This window comes from Parasteatoda tepidariorum, chromosome 11 (genome assembly GCF_982258835.1).
Source record: "Parasteatoda tepidariorum strain Cologne lab strain chromosome 11, Ptep-v5.0, whole genome shotgun sequence".
NCBI classification, from domain to species: Eukaryota; Metazoa; Arthropoda; class Arachnida; order Araneae; family Theridiidae; genus Parasteatoda; species Parasteatoda tepidariorum.
In genome coordinates this window covers 61,459,659-61,481,432 of record NC_141765.1, presented here as the reverse complement: position 1 = coordinate 61,481,432, position 21,774 = coordinate 61,459,659, and the positions used below count along the sequence as shown (strand labels likewise).

At 28.5% G+C, this 21,774-nt stretch overlaps 1 protein-coding gene across 6 annotated transcripts in view; it reads left to right on the top strand.

Moving 5' to 3' along the window:
- Window positions 1–21,774, top strand: part of LOC107446668 (A-type potassium channel modulatory protein KCNIP1) — a 197,124-nt gene that overhangs the window by 57,784 nt on the left and 117,566 nt on the right. For 2 of the 6 annotated variants that reach the window (XM_071187433.2, XM_071187429.2), the window contains 2 exons: window positions 2,289–2,366; window positions 11,047–11,124. In XM_071187433.2, the coding sequence (XP_071043534.1) occupies window positions 2,289–2,366; window positions 11,047–11,124 (156 nt within the window). Of the gene's footprint in view, window positions 1–2,285; window positions 2,367–11,046; window positions 11,125–21,774 lie in introns of all 6 variants that reach the window. The other 4 variants (XM_071187435.2, XM_071187431.2, XM_071187428.2 and 1 more) reach the window with 3 other exon arrangements.

Sequence of the window (21,774 nt, the reverse complement as noted above, 5' to 3'; positions counted from 1 at the left end):
GAACCAAATATATTCATGAGGTTATATTATGGAATTTTTCTTTTTAAATTTCGAATATTTTTTTTTAGGTTTTTTTTTGTCTTCAGAGAGCAGTAGCCACATATTTGTACTTCGTATTTTTGAAAATTATGATTTCGCTTGAAACATCTTCACTCATGTTGCATGCAGTGCTTAATTTTCAATTATTGCTCGATTTAGTTTTTCATTAGGTTTAAAACTATATCCTTTAAACTCAGACACCTACTTCTAAGACTTAGAGGGTAGACCAGAAGTTGAAAACAGGATGATACCATTACTGTTTTTTAGTTTCATTAGTCGTACATAAGTTTTACTTGCAATTAAATAATTTGCGAATAGTATGATTTTAAAAAATTTAAAACTTTAAAATTTGGTGAGTGAAAATATACACCGAAGAGCCATTACATTATGACCACCCTGCTAATAACATGTAGGATCACTTTTAGCCCTCAAAACTGCTAACACCCGCCGTGGCATTGATTCCACAGGGTGCTGATAGGCAGACTGAGGTATCTGGTACCAAGCCCTCAAAAACTGGTCCTGCAATTCTCTCACATAGCGTTGCAGCACGAATTTGGTTTTCCAAGTAGTATCACAAATGCTCTATTGGGTTAAGGTCTGGTGAATTTGGGAACCAAGACATCACTTGAAAGTCGCTGAATATTCCTCGAACCAATCCATGACGATTCGACCTTTATGACATGGTGCATTATCTTGTTGGTAAACACCATCCCCCGCAGGAAAAACTGTTGCCATGAATGGGTGAACCTAGTCTGCAACTATGTTCAAGTAGCTTACAGACGTCAGGGATTGTTCTATGAGGATTATGGGTCCTAATGTGCCCCATGAAAACATTGTTCCTGGACGAGAAACCATGAAAACTTGGGCGAGCCCATTGCTATAGATGGAGGGTGATCATAATGTAATGGCTCTTCGGTGTATATATATATATATATATATATATATATATATATATATATATATATATATATATATATATATATATATATATATATATATATATATATATATATATATATATATATATATATATATATATAAATATATATAAATATATATATAAATATATATAAATATATATATATATATATATATTTACGCATAGTCAGAAGGACAAGATGAAATAGAATGTCACATACTGCACGCAGTAAGGTGTTTAAATTTTTGAAAGCAGTCTCATGCTGATCAAATTACTCACACATGTATGCTTCCTTTCCTAACTTATCTATCTTATTATTATTCAAGATGCATCTCGTTACTCAATATGACTGTTTTTCACCCTTCCCCCTTTTTATCTTATTACCTCATTCGCATATTATAGCCTCATTTGTTTTTGCCCCTATTAGTATCTAATCTAAATCTAAAATCTACTTTCATCTTGTAACTTTATTTCATGTTTTAAATTATTTTTCATCTCATTAATCTATTAACATTTTTATACAATTTGCGTCTTATTTTTCTTACTTTTCAATTATTCAAAAGATTTCATAAGGGTTCTAATACAATGAATATCATAAATATTATGAATGTTCTAATACACTGATTATAATAAACTAATATGCATCTTATTACCCTATTAACATTTTGATAAAATATGACTTTTTTTTTTACTTTTCCATCATTCATAGGAGTTAATAAATGTGCTAATGCATTGAATATGAAACGAATAAATATTTAATATTTAAGTTCCTGACATTACAATTACTATTGAATTGACAAATATGAATTAAAATCATACACATGTTTCAAATCAATATATTTTCATTAATTTGAAATCTCATTTTAGTAACGTGCCAAAGACGCTTAATCTTAGAAATGTAGTATATTTACAACTATTTATACAATTTCAACAATTAATTTGTCCACATTCTAGACATCTATCTCTAGAAAATAATGTTGAGCTTCATTATTTATTTCATCCCTTTGACATTTCGAGAGAGATTTCATCTAGTCCACTAAACTGTGACAGCAGGTATTTAATGGCCTTACTTAATTAATGCTGTACATTCAAAGTGGAAAAAAAGAAATGATTCATATGTTATTAGAAACTATTTTACTGTTAAGGGCTACAGTTATTTTGTAATTCATTAAAAGCTTTTCTATCAACAATTATTTTCCAATCACTTGAAAGCTTCTGTATTGAGAAAACCTTCTATGTCATTGATTATATGAAGATTTAATGTTTTTTTTCCATTGTGTATAATTATAATATTTTTGTTTTGTTTAAATATTATACTTTTATTCAGCAGATGAAAGTTTAAAAGAGTTGGGAAAAATTGAAGAAGATTCCCAGGAAACAAAGAGTGTTAAATGTTGGACGGATAAAAGTAAGTTTTTTTATTCCTTAAAAAATAGCTACTGAACTCAAAATATATGATGATATTTCTAGTAAAATTTTTGAATGCCCATGAATCCAGCGAGCAGCCACTTCTTTATTTTCAAATAACTGTTTTATGCAAATAAGCTATTATGTCACAGTGTAATTCCTAAAGAACTAGCTTAAAGTAATCATTACTTCAGGACTTTAATTTAATGTGTATATTTACACTAGGAAAAAGACACCATGCCTAAACATTATTGCTTGCCAATAATATAATGAGTCTCTCTATATTTCAGGTTAAAAAAAATATGAAAGGGGCTATTAACCCCCACGTCCTCCAGATATCAAATTTATTGAGAATTTCTGGTATGAAGTTGAAAGAACCATTCGTCATCTATATTTATAACTATCCAGTCTCAAACGATTTTAAAATCCTATTATCGAACCTTAGTCTCGGATTCTACAAATGATCAATTCGAATCATTCACTTTTTTGGAATTGTCTACACAATCTCCACATTCCAACTGAATTAAAAATTTATGGAAGTTTAAACAGCCATCCCACATCTACAAGCATAACCATTCTGTCTCACGGGATTGAAAACTATTAGTAATGAAACAACTACTAGTAATCAAACCTATTTATTCATTATCTCAGATGTTATAAAACTCTATTAACATCGTTCATTTTGTTGTATTATCCTCCGCAATCCCCAAATACCAATCATAATCGGTATTTCTCATATGAAAGAGCCATTTGACATCTTGAACTACAAGCACCCTGTCTCTTACAATTGCAAAATGAATTGTTCAATTCTAAATTTTCAATTGCTACAAACCACTTATCAGCATCTTGCGAAGTCCATGTTGAGAAAAATAAGAGCAGGATTTAAAGCCAGATGGTAACCAAAAGGTATTTAAGGTTGGTAAAATAAAGTAACAGCTTGGTGTAATATCGTCGTAGTTTATTTATTCATCGATCTACTCTTATGATCTGTACTTTTGAAATTTTTAAGATATAATTGTCTGTAATCAGGTAATAAATGCTTGTTATTAGGATTTTTATTAATGTGTTATATATATAATAGGAATAGTGTTAACTGAAATCAATAACATAAATTTATGGTGCAAAAATAAAACGTTTGCTGTTATGATAAAACAATGTACAAAAATGTTAAAACAAAACCTTTTACGTGACAAATAAATCGTTGCTAAAAGTAAAAATGCTAGAAAAAATATAAATATTAATTTTTCATTTAATGGTATAGGTTAAATAAAGAAAGACTTTCAGATCTGTGTCTTAAAAGTGTTTAGCAAAAACTAGAAAAGAAAGAAATTATTATTTTCCAAATGTTTTGTCGGATTATAAGCATGTTTATTCTTCAATATTATTCCCATGTATGAAGATTCAGGCATAAGGTAAATAATTACATAATCTTTGAAATCTTCTGTAGGAAAACGTTTCCTCTATAAAAATAAGTTGATAAAACAAGTTTAATCTACTGTCGTTAAGGTACTATTTTTAAATAATATCTATTAAAGCTGTGCTTACACAGTAAAAAATTCCGGATCAAATTACAGTAAAAAGTACCGGTACTCAGGTTGACGCTACTTTCTACCGTAAAATGCATCTTTACCAGAACATTTTATGGAGCAAATAATCTGATAAACCATTATTTTTACAGTAATTAAACAAATTACTCTAATTATCTACATGTTACTGAAAAATTGCGGTATTTTACGGTAAAAGTGGATTTTACTGTAAAAATAGTTTTTACGGATGATGCAAAGTGCCGATACTTCTTAATGTAATTTGATCTGGAATTGTTTACAGTGCACCTTTTTGGTACTAACACACTTTAACGCCTTTTCTGTTACGAAAATTGAAAAATTTTCATAAAATTCATTGATCAGGCAAAATAAGAATAAAAAACTAAAGTTATTTTTAGCAGCATGAAAAGTATCCTTCAGATAAAGGAAAGTAAAATACCTAAAAAAATCATTTTTTGAAACCTGAATACCATTTAATTAGTTATTGAATTTGAAAATTTTAGCAATGGTACTGAAAAAACTTTTAATTTTAAATTCATCTAAAAGTTCTATTAAATAACTATACATAAATTTTATTTCTTTTAAATTATATGCATTATTCGATTTACAGACCCCGTATTTTAACCAAATTTTGATCGTATAATCGATATCAAGTGTAAAAGAAGTATTAGAAGGTGAATTTAGAACAATTAACTTTGCTTAAATATTTTGGAAATCTTGATGAAGGGAAAAGAAATATTTAACGCACAGTGTGAATCCCAAACCAATATCGAGAAACTCGCTTAAAAATGGGCAACTTAATTGTGAAGTAAATTGACTTTTCCGTGCTAAATTTTTTAACAAAAGTTTATTTGAAAGTTAATTTATTTTTAAGAGAATTCAGGAAAGTAGTATTTGATCCTAATAGTTTAATAGTTAATTACAAATAGAATAGTTAATTTGTTAAAAAGTTTTTTATTAAAATAGTTTATTAGTTACCAAATCTTAAGATATGATTTAAATCCAAAAAATGTGCATAGTCGTAAGGCATTTTATGTCAGGCAGATTTATAATTTATGAAATAAACTTTTAAGGAAATGTTAATAATTTTTAAAATAATTTTTAAAACTTTTTAAATGCCATAAGTCTAATTCTTGTGACTAATATATGTCTACAGCTAATCTGATGTATTAAAAATATAAAGAAAATAATGAGGTATTATTTAAACTATATTGTTTTTTTAAACCTTATGAAAAATTTCTGGCTTTTACATTTTTTATAACAATAACATAATCTGTTTTAAAAATTTGGCCACAAAAAGTATTACTACAAACATTACTTAAAATAGTTTTAAAAGAATATGTTAAAGGTTGCACAAAACGCTATTTAAAATGAAAAATTGTCGAAAAAGTCCTTTTTTAAAGAAAACGTTTCGTTATAAATCATAAGTTATATAATAATTTCATGTCACATTTATTCTAGTCTTTATTTGTTAATAAGCATTTTGAAAATAATTAAGAAAATTGTTTTGCATTATTACATGAAATTAAAAGGCTATATTATTTAATATGTTACTAAATTTCCATCGTTTTTTAATGAAAATTGGCACATGAAACAGCTTATATAAGACAAAAAAAGTTTGACTTCTATTATCTAAGAGTATAAAAATATATTAAAAAGAAAAGAGCATTTTTTTAAAGATTTTAAAAGCCCATTGTTCATTAAATAAAGCTAGAATGCTTATAATAAATATTTATTTCATTTTCATGCATAAGTTCTAATTTCATATAAACTCTGAGAAAATTTTAATTGTAAAAATATTTTTATCTCCCTACCCATTACTATTAATTACTCATATTGGTACATCCTTCTATTTTTTTTTAAATTTTCGTTTATTTATAACAAACAATGACAATGAACATAACTTATTAAAATCCCATATGCCATAGTCCAGCATGTAAATATTTTGTCTCAAATAAGCACTTTATTCTGTCAAAAGAGTTTTGAAATTTCTACAAAAACTATGCAAATCTCAACTGAATATTGCTTTACTTTGAGGCACATAAATCATCTTTTAGAGAAAAAACAATCATTCTTTTGGAAAAGAGAAATACTGTCAATTATTTGTGAAAGCTTAAACCACCAGGAGAAACAATCAGTTAAAGATTTATGGCATTCATTTTTTCTTTAAAACAGTTGCAACTTATCTGGAAAACATTCTTGTGGGCTGCCAGTCATAAGAACTATCTTCTTTCCGTTGTAAGCTTTCAGTTAAAAAGGCTATTTTTAAGACACGTGTACAGTTTTTTTAACACTAAAAAAAATGAAAAGGTATATTATTCACTCTTCACATAAGTAAGAACTGTCAAGTGAATGGCTTTCGAAACTTCTTATGTTTCAAAATTCTCTCTATAGTTTTTCTCACATTTTAGTTATTCTCACAACATAAATAACATTATACAGTTCTTGATTTAAAGATATGTTTTAACATAGCATATATTTTAAGACAAGAGAAAAATTGCAAAAAATAAGAATAGTTAATAAAAAAGGTATTTTTATTTTTATTCATGTTTATGTTTGATTTTTATTCATATTAATAAAAAATATTCCTTATACGAGTAGTATAAATTGTTACTTTTTCCTTGAAATAGCTTTATTGTTAAATGTACCGTCATTCGGGGCTACTTTGTGCAGGATTTCGCAGCTTTTGAACTTTGACATGTAAAAAAACTATGTTAATTCAAACTTTAGTAAAATTTATCGATATTATATTCATAACTGGACTCAGACGAGTGATTTTGATCAATATTGGCATTATTTGTATGTAATATTTACGAATAATAAGTCAAAACATACCTTGCACAAAGTAGCCCCCAAATGGGCTACTTTGTGCAGCGATAGGAATTCAGTTTAATAATTATGTTTTTAGTAAAATATTGATATAAAATTGTTAAAAAAGTTAATTGTTGACATTTTTAAAGACAAAAACATCAAGATATGTAAAGATATTAGTTTGAAAATAATTTTCAGCGTTAAAAAACCATTTTTTTTTTGAAGAATTTTTTCTTAAAAAGAATGTTTATTTCAAAACATTTGAGTTTAAACAAAAGGAAACCATATACTTTTTTTCAACATTTAAATGGATGATATTTCAAAAATAATAATTATTACATATTCATTAACATTTATAATATTGATAAATTTGAACATAACATGCTTGAATGAACATGGCAGAACTTTCACATGACAGAACAGTTTCTGTCAAAATAATCTGATGTCCTATAAAATATATTTTTATGAGTTAAATCGTTTGATTAATTCATTAGAAAAATCTTTGTAGAAGAAAAATAATAGTTTACCAGGAAGTTTCACGTGTTTCTTGTGAATTTTATTAGAGATAGTATTTCTGTGGATTTTGTACTTCCGAGAAGCTTCTGCAATCGACATACCACCAGCAACTGCTTGCAAACATTGTTGCAGCTTTTCTAAAGTGTAATCACGTAGTTTCTTGTTCCAGGTATTTTTTTATAACGTCTGAAAAAAAAAAACGAATGAAACTTTGCACAAAGTAGCCCCAAAGTGCATTTTTTTTTCATTTTCCGTTTATTTGTTATTAATTTTCAAATTTTTTTAACGCTAACATGATATAATTGTTTATTAATATATAAATAAAAAATTTTGCACTTACGACAATTGTTTTATCAACGTCTTTGCATTTCACAGCTAAAGTTTCCACGCACACTTTTCGACATCCGATGTCCTCGGAAAGTTGTTGACATTGGATGAACGAAACACTCTCTGAGATTGTTTTAAAATTCGAATAATGTTTGTAGTAATAGAAGAGACTTCTATCTTCAAATTCTACACATTTTTAACGTGAAATAAGCATAATACTGAATAGCAGCACTTGAAAAATGCCAAATTCGAATTTGCACAAAGTAGCCCCCGCTGCACGGTAACCTTCAAATATAGGAAAAGTAAGGTAATAATATACAATTTATCTTGAAATGGTATGATTGATATTCTATAAGAAGTAATACACAGTCAATATTCAATCATTTTGTTTTCTTTAATGGGAAAATTTCTATGTAAATTTACGGGGAAAGATTATCAAAAAAGCAACCAGGTCTCCAAAGGCAATATAATTTTTCTTCATTTAACTTGTATGACCATTATTATACAGACTCTCAAAGAATTTTTAACAAAGCTTGTAAAAAAATAAAAATATATATACTTGAATTAAATTAATATATTTTTATTATTTAGATTTGGATTGATGACTGCACGCAGAAATAAACATGTCATTTATTCCCATTTTTATGATGCTCAGCATAAATACTATTTTATCACTAAAATTGTAAAAAAATTCCGAGTCAAATTGTGGTATAAAGTACCGGCACTCAGGGTACCGGGACATTTTACCAAAACATCCCGTTTCACAGGAACATGTTACAAAACAAAAAATCTGGCGTGGTACCTGGGTACTACTTCGGATCCCGGAACTCTTAATTGTAAAATCCATTTTTACCGGAACATGTTACGGAGCAAAGAATTTGCGGGTGCGTCATATGTACCCATCTATTTTACCGAAAAAAATTTTGGTAAAATATTACGCCACAATTTTTACAGTAATATATATACAGTAGTATAAATATTTAATTCGAGTGATTCGGTGATTTTACTGTAATAATTACTGTAAAAATTATGACATATCAGTATTTTTTGTTCCACTATATGTTCCAGTAAAAATGGATTTTACGGTGAAAAGTTATCGTAAGTTGATCCGGAATTTTTTTTCACTGTACGAGTATGAACATGCGTTTTGACCGAAGCTGCAACGCAAAAAAAGCAGTGTATTTCATCATTATTGTGTTATTTTTATGCCACCGCTTCATTTACCGACAGATTCTACTCCTGTCTTTTCAAGTTTGTATTTTAGCAGTATTAGATGCGAGATATAAAAGCTCTTTTTCTAACTTTAGAGGTAACATTCGCAATACGTTTGATTGAATTAAGGCAATGTTAGATGAGAGACATAAAAGCTTTATTTCTAATTTTGCAGGCAACATTTGCAATGCGTTTGATTGAATTAAAGCAATGTTAGATGAGAGATATAAAAGCTCTATTTCTAACTTTACAGGTAACATTCGCAATGCGTTTGATTGAATTTAAGCAATGTTAGATGAGAGATATAAAAGCTCTATTTCTAACTTTACAGGTAACATTCGCAATGCGTTTGATTGAATTAAAGCAATGTTTTTTCTTCTAACTTTGTACTGCATATCTCCTTGTCATGTCCTGCACTTTTCAAATATAGTGAGTTTGTTTTTAGGAGGAATTTATTGACATCACACCATCTCATTGCGCTGTGAAAGACTTTTTGCAAGCTCATTTTCACTTTATTTTAATAAAAAACTATTTCATGACATCTGAATGTTATTAATTTCAATGTTAAAGATGTATTATCCATATTATTTAATGATGGTTAATATTGTACTCAATCATAAATGAAAAATTGCTACGTAAACAAAATATTAATTATTTGATAAGTTATCCAATCTCTTGTGTCTTGAAAACTTTCCTTACAGAGAAAAAAATTCTGGTAAAAATATCGTAGTCTATGGTAATAACATATATTGTAAAAAAAGCATAATTCTCGTTGTAAAACCCATATATGCAGTATTTAAGATATTTATTTGGCAAATTTTCCGTTTGTCTATTTTTGAAAAGCAGAATTTCATTTTATTGGAAATTCTGATTTTCAAAATTATAGTTCTTATTATCCCACATTTAGTTAAAAATACAACACTGAAAAGTAAATTTACCAATTAAATGGTCTTTTTGCCATGCTCTAAGGTATTGTGATAACATTACCAAGTTTTACTGCATTTACCAAATTTCATCACAAATTATAAAACCATATTTCATTATTAATTTTACCAAAATCATTACCAAAGCGTTTCGATAAAAATTACTGAGATTTTTGGTGTTTCCAAAGAGCCAAGAACAAGATAAATTTTACCATATTCTGGTAGTCTTGATCATACTTTTTTTCTCAGTACTGAAAGTACTTTAATGTATATGTGTTCAGTTTAGTTTTTTAGCAAGTACAGCAAGTTTATTTAATATTAAAGAAAACAGATTTTGCTTCCAAAATCATTCCACACGTTATCAAAATTTATATATTACTATCATCAAATGATAAATATTTTTAAAGGCTGTTGTGACATGTAATACTAAAAGAAGGATAAAGGGAAATATATAAATAAAAATATTCGAATTCGAATATAAATAAAAATGTTCGATAAAAATATTCGAAAAATCATTTTATGTACTAAGGCATCACTAAAAAACTATCTTCCTAATTATTTTTTATTGTTACGTCTGGTGAGTGTTACAAAAAAATAGAGCAATAATATTTTTACATGCACTGCTCAAAACAATTAATGGATATTGAGGCTGTGGGTTGATCTTGCACCTGGTGAATTGTTTGAATGATTGTTGCATTATCGTCAAACTTAGTAGGAGCTACATGAGATTAAAATGACATTTGCTTGGCAGAAAAAATGCGTCTTATTGAGCATTTGGGTACAAGAGAGCAAAAAAAAAACACAATTTGTACAATGAGAAAACAAATAAAAAAGTGTTTCCTTAAAAGAAATTCATTTTTAGTAGGGGATATGGTTTTACCGGACGGCCATCAACGTTGACCACCTTTGAGGCATCGAGTCAATGAGGCTATTAATGAGGGGCTAGGGTATTCTGTCCCGTTCCTCCAGAAGAGCTCTTTCCAGTTCTTGGAGAGTTTGTAGGGGTGGTAGGGGTCCAGTAATTTGTTTGCCTAGAGTGTCCCGATTGGTTCATGTCCGGAGAACAAGCTGGCCAATCCATTCGTATGATTTATTCCTCTATTTTATGCACAAAAAATGCTTGTACCGTAATTTTATGCAAGACTTGCAATATAATTTTATTGTTCTGTGCAGTGTATTTAGCCGAAAGTCTATTACAGCGAAATCTGACTTTCTAAATATTTTTGAATATCATTTTTAACTCTTGAACATTAAATCAAATAGGTATCTCAAGAAAATTTTTAAATGTAAAGCCTTTCTGGTCCGCCAGATATGAGAAAATATTATTAAGAAACAATTCTTTTTTCAGTTACATATGCCATCCGAAGTTTAACTGTTTCATCCAAGCAACGAAAAAACAGTTTTGGTTCTCTTTTCTCATCTTTGGGTATGTTAATTTTAGTTCTCGTGTCACGTAACACCATGCAATATGTGTCACCAACACTTGCTTTACCGTGACGCATCGTGTTTTGTATACCACAACAGTGTTGCTTGCACTCTTGCACGCTTATTGTTATGCTCGAAAATGTTCATAGTAAGAAAAACTTCTCAAATAGTTGATGGAAAAAATAATTGAATAATATACTTGAATAATTTTTATTTTATTTTATAATCGTCGTTGAACAGCCGACAAAATTTTGGGTTTACGACTATTAATGTTCAACTCCGTAGCTTTGTAATTTTGAACCAATCCAGAAGACAAGGAAACTCCTGGATAAGTACTTCCATGATTTGTTATGGGAGCATGGAGGACTTTGAGACTCGAAAAGGAAGCTCCTACAAAAGGAAACTCGTGCATCAGTCACCATTTACTACACGGGGAGTCTTCGTTCGGTGGGGATTGAGCCCACGACTTCTTGGACATCGGCCCAGTGTCCTACCAGCCAAGCACTCCCGGTCCATACTTGAATAATTGATGAGTATCGTGTGGAAGAATTGACGCAAAAATTATACCACATTGTGAAAAAAAAACTACGGTAAAAAGAACCGGCACTCAGGGTGGCGGTACATTCTAACTTAAAATCCATTTTTTTTACAGTGAAATATTACATAACAAAAAATATGGTAAACAGTAAGTTTTACAATAATATTTACGGTAAAATAACTGAATCACTGTAATTAAATAAATATTACAGTGATAATTTTGATATAAAATTTTACGGTGCAATTTAAATGTGGATTATATGGTAAGAATGGATTTTAGGATAAAATTTAATTTACGGTGAGAATGGATTTAACTGTAAAATGATATAACGGATACTGCAGTTGAGGTGTCAATACTTTTTTTTGATCCGGAATTTTTTGCAGTGTAAAATTCATTGGATATCGGCATTCACACACGCATATAATAAAAACATAAATCAAAATATTTGCACGTGTGCTGAATTAAAGTTTAAACTTGATTCAATATCTCATCAAACTCCATTTTTAACTTTAGTCCAATCATTCTCATGAAGGTAAATACAGCAAAATCTAAAACTTAGTTTAACCTCTCGCCTTAAAATTTGTCTAAAAATTACTATGCTTTGTTCAATCTTTTACCTAAACTTTTGTTTACTATCACACTTGGAACTTGGGATAACGTCTCGCTTAAAGATTATCTAAAGAATAACACTAGATTTAGTTCAACGCTTAACTGCAACAATGCTTCCGAAAACAACACTAATTTGTTACAAAGTCGCAATATGTTAATTATTATATTGTTCGCAGTTAAACTGGAACCTATTATAGGGTGAAACATTGAGTTCCTTTTTTAACAGTGTACATAGGGGATTATGATCCCTGTGACTTTGGTTACGCCAATGACGGGGCCAATGTTTGACTATAGGTAAGAAATATATACACAAACACAAAAAAAGTTTAAAGGTCTTACTTGGTGAGTATTTATTAATTTATTAACACTTAAAAAAAATTATAAAATTGAATTCTTTCCTTAAAAAGGAGTTTTTTTACGTTAGTTTGATACATTTCCAATTAATAATGATGTACAGAATTAATAAGAAATGACTCTTTAATAATCATTTCTGGTAGCATGTAATATTAATGATTATATTCAAAATTGTATAAAAGTTATAGTTAATAAATAATTCAAATTTATTATACTATGTTTAGCTTCATATAAGGAATAGCTTTGAAGTTCTGTAAATTGTGAGTCGTTACTTAAGCTGGTAATTATTATATGCGTGATTTATCATTTCATAATTATCAAGTGATCCTGGGAGATATCAATAACAACACTTACATTTGATAATTTATGCAATTGAGTGAGTAATCGAGCAAATAATAATTTCCTTGCATAAAATATTTAAATCAGAAGATTATTAGTTCTGGACAAAGCAGTATTTGCTAATTTGAAATGTGTCCCGAATATTAAATATCTGAAATGAAATTTCAGCCGACATTAAAATACCATATGCAGTTATATGCTTTAAACCTAAATAAATGGCGGAGTTTTTGTCTATGAGATAACCATATTATATATCATGTAATATTTCTCATAGAAATCAAGTTTTTGCCTCTTATTTTGCGCTATAACTTTTTAAATAAATTTTAAGCATTATAGTTAATCAGCAAGATTTAAGAGCAAATTATTAGAACAAAATTAATTTTGAAGTAAATTTCTTTTCCTTGAATGTAAAATGTAGCCTAACTCTGAAGAATAATATCGTTTATTTCTATTTAAGAGACTGTGCACAAATCGCGCTTTTGATTGTGATTGGCTGCTAGCATATATTATTTACTGCAAAGTATATAAAGCATTTCAGAACCAGACGTGTTCTTAAAACAATTGCGATTTTTACTTGCGAAAAACTACATTGTAAAAAATTCCGAATAAAATTACGGTAAAGAGTACAGGCCATCAGGGTGACGGTACATTTAACAATAAAATCCATTTTTCTGTGAAATTTTATGGAACAAAAAGTGTGATATATCGTAATTTTTACAGTGATTTTTACTCTCAAATTGCTAAATCACTGTAACTAAATAAATAGTACTGTAAAAATTAGGGTTGACAATATTACGGTAAAAATGGGTTTCTGGAGAAAATGCATTTTACAGATTCTGCACTTGGAGTGCTAATATTTTTTACAGGAATTTTTTCCAGAACTTTTTGCAGTGCACCATATTTATGTTATTTTTCTCTAATACTAAAGAACAAACTTACCAGATAATTTTTTGAAGGTATTTTCTTGGATATGCTAAACTATTTTGAAGCATATTGATTGATTTCTTATTTTTGTAAAAATTTAGATGGAATACTTTATTTTTTAGTGTTTATTTAATGTAATATTAATTTTGATTTAATTAATTTTTTTCATACTTAAATGACTTAAATGAGGCATATGCATATGTTCATATGCTAATTTCTCTGAATTGTTGCTGCGTGAGATAAATAATACATACAATTTGGGAATTGCAACGTAAGTATTCATTTTTCAAATAAAGTAAGAAAAGTTGCATTTAAAGAATAATTACATTTTTAGGTAAGAAAAATTACATCCCGTTTTCAGGTAAGAAAAGGTATTTATTTTTTATTTCATGCAAATTAGAGTATAAAAACACCGGTGCAGTGTTTGAGAATGTAGATTTTATTTAATGGCAAGATCTTTATGAAAATTTGCAAGAGATTTTGTCTTCTTAATAAAATATTAATATTTTGTCTCCTTAATAAAACACAAAGAAATACTGATTTTTATGAATTACGACATTCTAAAGGTAAAAACCTCATTTTTAAAGATTTTTCTGATTCTTTTTATTGCATAAATGCATTTATTAAATTTACAGAAATGCGCTAAAGTTAAGAGCAGAAATCCCCTTGAAAAAAAATTTGGTGATTTTAAGGTTCGAAAGTAGAAACTCTTTTATTTTGCAGAAAAGAAACTTTTCACGTGATTCACTGGTAATGTATAGTTCTATGGATCTTTGCAGCAACTTTCATCATCTTACTAACTATTACAGTTGTGATTTACTATACTATATAAGGATGAATTTGATCGTAAGTTTATTTATCAATCTAGTTCAACCTCGACTATTTATATCTGCAAAGTAATAGATAAATAACCCAGATAAACTGATGGTATATTAATAATTTTGAGAGGTTAATTAGTTAAACGTAAAATTCAAATGATGTCCAATAACTAAGTATTCTGAATAGAAAAATGTGAGTAAAATTATCATTAAAGCTTGTTGAATTTCTATGCTACCTTTACAGCAGGCTAAGTAAAAGCATATGAGGTATGTACGTTCAATCATGCTTCTGAAAATCATAAATTCTCGTTAAAGATAAACTATTTAATAAAGCTTAAGTAAGTTACATAAATCTGCTGAAATCATTAAATAAACAGAAAAAGTACAGCTTGGACATAATTATATTATGCAGCTTCTTGAACACACTGTGGCGGGATAATCGAAGTGAAGAAAAGTGCGAGTAGGATAAGAGAGAAGTGCCAGCCTTAGAGATCAATGCTCCTTAAATACTTTTGCATATCTCCTGTAAGTTGGTTAAGTATTAAGTGCCTGAAATGGCTTGCAAACTTTAAATAACCCAGATAAACTGATGGTATATTAATCATTTTAAGAGGTTAATTAGTTTGACGTAAAACTTGAATGATGTCTAATAACTAAGTATTCTGAATCGAAAAAGTGTGAGCAAAATTATCATTAAAGCTTGTTGAATTTTTATGCTACCTTTACAACAGGCTAAGTATAAGCATATGAGGTATGTACATTCAATCATGCTTCTGCTAATCATAATTTCTCATTAAAGATAAACTATTTCATAAAGCTTAAGTAAATTACATAAATCTGCTGAAATCATTAAATAAACAGAAAAAGCACAGCTTGGACATAATTATATTATTCAGCTTCTTGAACACACTTTAGCGTGATAATCGAGGTGAAGAAAAGTGCCAGTAGGATAAGAGAGAAGTGCCAACTTTAGAGATCAATGCTCCTTAAATACTTTTGCATATCTTCTGCATGTTGGTCAAGTTCCTCAAGTACCTGAAATGGCTTTCAAACTTTGGATGTAGGTCATTTTTGAACTTATTGGATGCAGGCAATCTGCACTTGAGGCAACTATTATGTCTAAGAATTTTTTTCGGTGACTGGAGCCTAATATGTTCATGGGTTCAAACCATCTCACTTCATGGGTTCATACAGTGAGAAATATAACCAATTATCGACTAACCTACTTTCTAGTCGGTATAGTAGAGGAGACATCGCCGATAATGGTTTAGGGAGAAGACCGAAAAATGGTGCTTAAGATTGGGTATCTGATCAGATGTCTTGAATCGATATCTTTGGTGGAATAGAGAGGAAAATAGAAATTGACCAAATCACAACAGACTAAGGTGTAATTTAAAAACCTATTTGATTGCCGGAGAAAATGGTTTATTTGAATCACCTCAAATTTTATCCGTCAATCAAAATAGTGTTGGTTTGTTTCAGTGCACCAAAGCAAAATATTCGTCTTCCAGAGTAAAATATTTATCAGATTTCGATGGTGATTTTTCCTAACTTTTAAATTCATAGTTCGTATTACTGCACATTTAGTAAGAAGTACAAAATTGAAAAGAAAATGCAACTAAATAAATGGGTTTAATGCCATGTTCTGAGGTATCATGATAAAACCACCAAATTTCACTCCATTTGACAATTTTTATCACATATTATAGCACTATATTTCATGGTTAATTTTCAAAACTCATTTTCAAAGATCTTCGAAAAAAATTCACTGAGCTATTGTTATTATTGTTCCCATTATTTCTTATTGTTATTATTGTTCCATAGCATTATTGTTCCCATACAGCTAGAAACACGATAAATTTTAACATATGCTGAAGTTGACATAGTATGACATAGTTTTTATCATACTTTATTTCTGAGTGTAAATATTAATGTACGACTAATAATGTACGATGTTAACTTTTTTTTGTTGAAATTTTTGAAATTAAGCAGTCAGTACGGGGCATCGTATACTTTCAACAAAACTCACTAAACTTTATTAATAATTTGTATAGAATCAAAAGTGCAATTGACATATTGTAGATCGTTATTTTCTTATTTCTCCACACCAAATTTAATTTAAAGGTTATTTGATTTGAAAATGGTTTCTGGAGGATTTGAAGAATTTTAATTCGAATGAAATTTCTCTACTCACTCAAATAATTGATTGTGATAATATCAATAAAGGATAGGTAGCATTGATTAAAACATTCAATGGTATCGCAATTTAAAGAATTTGTTTCATTTTAAGTGTGCATTTTCAGCAATTCCGTTGAGAAATAAATAATTGCATTGAGTAATTTCCATAAAGATTATACAGAATTCAGTGTATAATCATTATGTTTATAACGATGCAATTAAAGAAATTTTAGTGAAATTTCTCGCAAAGACAGATTAATTATGGAATTAATTGTTTTATTAAAATGTTCTTACAATCTGAAATTAAGGTGTATTTATCAATGTTTAGATAGGAAAACTGTATATATATTGATTTTTAGCTAATGTTCTAAGTTTTAGGATAAAACAAATGTTCATTAGTATTTATAATCTATTGTTTAGATATTTTGAATATCAAATGAAGTAGATGCGGGTAGATTCATTGTTTTAAATTGTAGCCCTATTTTTAGTATAATTAATCATATATATATATTTGCTTCAAATGGCGCAAATAATGCTTCAAATGAAATAGAAATTTAAAAGTAATGTGATTTAAACAGCGTCCAAAACAGGTAATAATTTAATCTTCAAAGGACCAATTTTAATCTTTTGCAACCAAATACTTACTCTAGACTGTTAGATCAAAGAAATATTGGAAATAGCACTATGAAATTTTAAGTATAAAAAGCTTAGATAGATTTCTTTGAAATATTTCAAACGATTCCGACAGTTAAAATATTCTACATTTTCAAATAATTAGTCTTTTCACTGTTCTACATATTTGCATCACACTTTTATGAAAACAAACTTTTAATTCCATACACCAAAAGACAATTTTTTAAAAATTTCAGTTCTAATTTTATAATCCGATTTGAAAATGCCATTATTTAATTTTAATTCTTGAAAATATTGAATGAATTTTGTAGTTATCTACATTAAATACATAGATAGCAAAACTTCTAAAAGTTCTTTCATGTTCTAACACTATTAGCAAAAATGCTTTGTAAACCCTGGAACCTCTTAACGATATTTTGGCTTAATTCTGTTGTTTTGTTGATAACTGAAACATCTTTACATTTGTAGTTTTATTGACTTTGCCCCAGAAAAGGACTTTGCCTGGATTTTTTAAACATAACAAAATTTTCTGTGAAACAAATAAAAACAAACTTTAAGATGTTTGTTCACAATTTATTTCTTAAATATATTTTCAAGTTTTGAAAATAATCTTTCGTGTAAATATATTTGCTTTCTCTGTAAGCAAAAGGAAAATGCGTTTAAACAAAAATAATGGATGTTGACATGATTCAAAGAAAACGCGTGACTCATAAACTAATTTATTGAGTTCAGTGGGCGAATCAAAAAACATTCCTCATTAGTTCATTCATTAATCTACAGGTTTTCTATAATAAAATCTCATTTGCATAATTTATGCGCTCATGACGTACATTTCTAAAATACAGCGTGTAAGAGAAATTATATTGTAAGCGATATCAAGAAATGTTATAAACAATTTACGCATTTGAATAAGACTAAATGAAAATTTACAAAACATGAAAACTAAGATTAATTAATAATATAATTTATATCTATAAAAATACATGCGATTTTACTGGAAATTCGTCAAAAAAAAGTATGTTTACTTAGAGAAATTGCATTGTGTCTGAGTTAGCATATTTTATATCAACTCTTTGAGCCTTACAGTTAAGTGATTTTTGGAACAAAAAAATCCACAAGAGCAAAGAGTACCAGTTTACCTTTTTAGTCCCTATAAAACAAGATAAAAATGATTATATAATGTTTTATTTATATGAAATTTTTTTTATCTGTCTGAAATTTTTAATAGCCCGCTTGAAAACAAAATTTTAATTTTCTTTCTAAATTTAAATTTTTATAAGGAATTTTCCGTAAATAAATTCTTTTTGGTATTATTTATGTTGTAGATTTTCCTTACCTTTCCTTTCCTTTTGAGAAAACCTTATCAAAAGTTACAGGAAGTATCAAAAATAATTCTAATTCAACCTATCACAAGCAATAACAGAAAGAACTAATCTGAAATTATTTCTCAAAATCAAATAAATATCATTACGCTTTCTTCAATTGCTTATTTAAAAAAAATATTTATAAATTGTTTCGTTAATGTAAAAGTATCTTTATACCAGCATTTTGAAATATAATCAACAAAATGTTTACTGTTTTTAAAAAAAATAAAACATGCAAGCAATTTGAATTTTTTGAAGGACTTTGGAAGGTGATTTTTAACAATTGAAGATTCCAAAAAAGGAAATAAAAAATTATTTTCCCCTCAAAACAAAACGAAAAAATGCTATGGTCATTTACTTATTTTTGTTTTAGTTTCTCAGCTTTACCAAAGTATCTCAATTTGCGCAAATTATTTCTTCTTGATACTGAGAAGATAACTGAAAATATTCATACTTTTCGATATAAGAAATACAGAAACCATATAATTTGTGCCCGTAAAGAACGAGGGAGCTGAAACCTGTCTAAACATGTTCACAAAGATGGAAAAGATCTCTTCGCTAGTCTCAGTCCTCAGGCAATTTTTCTTCTTTTTTGATTTTCTCCTCGTCTTCTAGCTGAATTTTGTAGGAACTCTGAGATTTACTGGAAAGAGGAAAAGGTTACTTTGCCATATGCTTTGTTTTATAACTTGTTTAAGCTGTTTTGCCTTCCTCACTTTTCCTCAACTAATATTTTCTGGGCGCAAGAAATATTTTTTTATGGTGAATTAGCAACATATAGCAGAAAACATTTTATTAAGGAACTAAGTTTTCTAAATTAATAAAACTAAGTCTTCAAAATAACATTGATCTAAATATTTAAATAACCTTTAACATTTATATTTGATAAAAAATACTCTAAATGTATGTATATTTAGCTCATACTTTAGAAATCAAAAAAATACAAAAAAAATAATAAGCTTGAATATTATGCAGGAAATTTAAATGACAAAGATATTTTTTGTAATAAGTGTTTAATAGAAGCTAAGAAAGAATATATAAATATAAGGAATTGATAAAAAGACGTTATTGTCAAAAATATGAATATAATATTTTTAGATCAGTTTATTTAGAAACAAGATCGAAATTTTATTTTCCCGCGTGAAGCGTTATTGCCTTACTGAAAAAAAAACTAATTTATATATTTTTATAAATTAACTATTAGTTTAATAAAATAAAATTCAAAATAAATCATACCAAAGTATCTTGCATTATGAGATGGAGGTGCAAAAATTCATGCGACACAATATTGGTGATGTTTTTGCAGTGTTTGAAAAAGTATCGCAACGTACTGTTTTTTTTTTCAAATTTTAAAACCACTTTTTTGCATCTCGTGATGAAGTAAACAACTTCAAAATGAACACAAACAAAAATACTTGTTCTTATTTTGGAATTTTTAATACTTAAATTAAAATTATTAATAGTTCATAATAATTTCACTAATGCTTCGTAATTATTAATAAGCTCATAATGATAAGTCGCCAATAATGTATGTTATATGCACATATTCTTTATTACTTCATTCAACAGAAAATTCTAAGATCATTAATTGTTCGGTAGAATACAACAATTCTATTCTAGAACGCTTCCAAATGAAGTCCAGTGATAAGTTATAATTCTCCTCAAAATTGACTTTATTTGAAGTATTACCATTGATGTACAAGTTGAATAGATTGTCATATTGATGGTTGTTGAATATGCACACATCCCTTTCGATGGCACGTTTACAGATTTTGATGTTACGATATTCGTCAAGAGACATGGCCTAAGTGTCGTTCACTATGTCATTGGTAAACTGTTAAAGCATTTAAGCCTTCATATATATGAATAATTTATTGAATAACTTTGCGACAATTAAATGCACCACGCTATTTCTACGAATGTGGTTTCGATAGATTTGGCAAAATATTGTATTACTATTTGGAAAGTAATGTAAAGTTTTATGTTTTAAACTGTTATCTTACACTGTACAAAATGCCGGATCAAATGACGGTAAAAAGCACTAATCCACTGAGTAAAGCATCCATAGAATCCATTTTTAAGTAAAATTCATTTTTACAGTAAAGATTTATAGTGATTTTTACGGTAATATTTATTTATATTACAGAGATTCAGGGGTTTCGCAGAAAATATTAATGCAAAAATTTTGATGCATACGTTTTTGTCTGAACGTAAAAAAGGATTTTAAAAATGCACGGCCTTTTGGTAAAAATGGATTTTACAGCAAACAATACTTTTTACCGGAATTTAATCCGGAATTTTTTACAGTGCATAAAGTCTGGAATCATTTTCCCGTTTCGTACAAGACAATTAGAAATTAAGATTTGTTATATAAAGTAATGGTCGCGCTTCGCGCTGCTGTGGCACAGGTCCTGGGTTCGATTCTCGTGCCGGGCAAGGTTGACTCAGAGTTTCATCCCTTCAGTGGGTTGATAAAAGAGTACCAAGCATGCTTGGGAGCTAAACACTAGGGGTTTCGCGTTCGGCTGACCACCTAACCGGAACTTCTGATCCTGCAACCCAGAGCCCATGGTCAAGAAAACTGAGATGGGCACATTAGGCCTTGGCCCTCTATAGGCTGTCGCGCCACTGAGTTTAGTTTTTTTATGTAGAGTAAAGTATTTTTTCACATAAATATGAATGAAACTGTTTTATTTATTCATGCTTCATGTTTAGATATTTCAGATGTAAATAGTTTCAGTTTTTTTACTGAAATATTAATTAATTTGCATGTGTGATGTGTATGCCGAATAGTGGTATCTAGCGCATGATAATTGTTTTTTTAATGAGCCTGTATGAAAGTTACTTTTAATACATCATACTAGTCTTACATCTTACTAGTACATTTAGATACA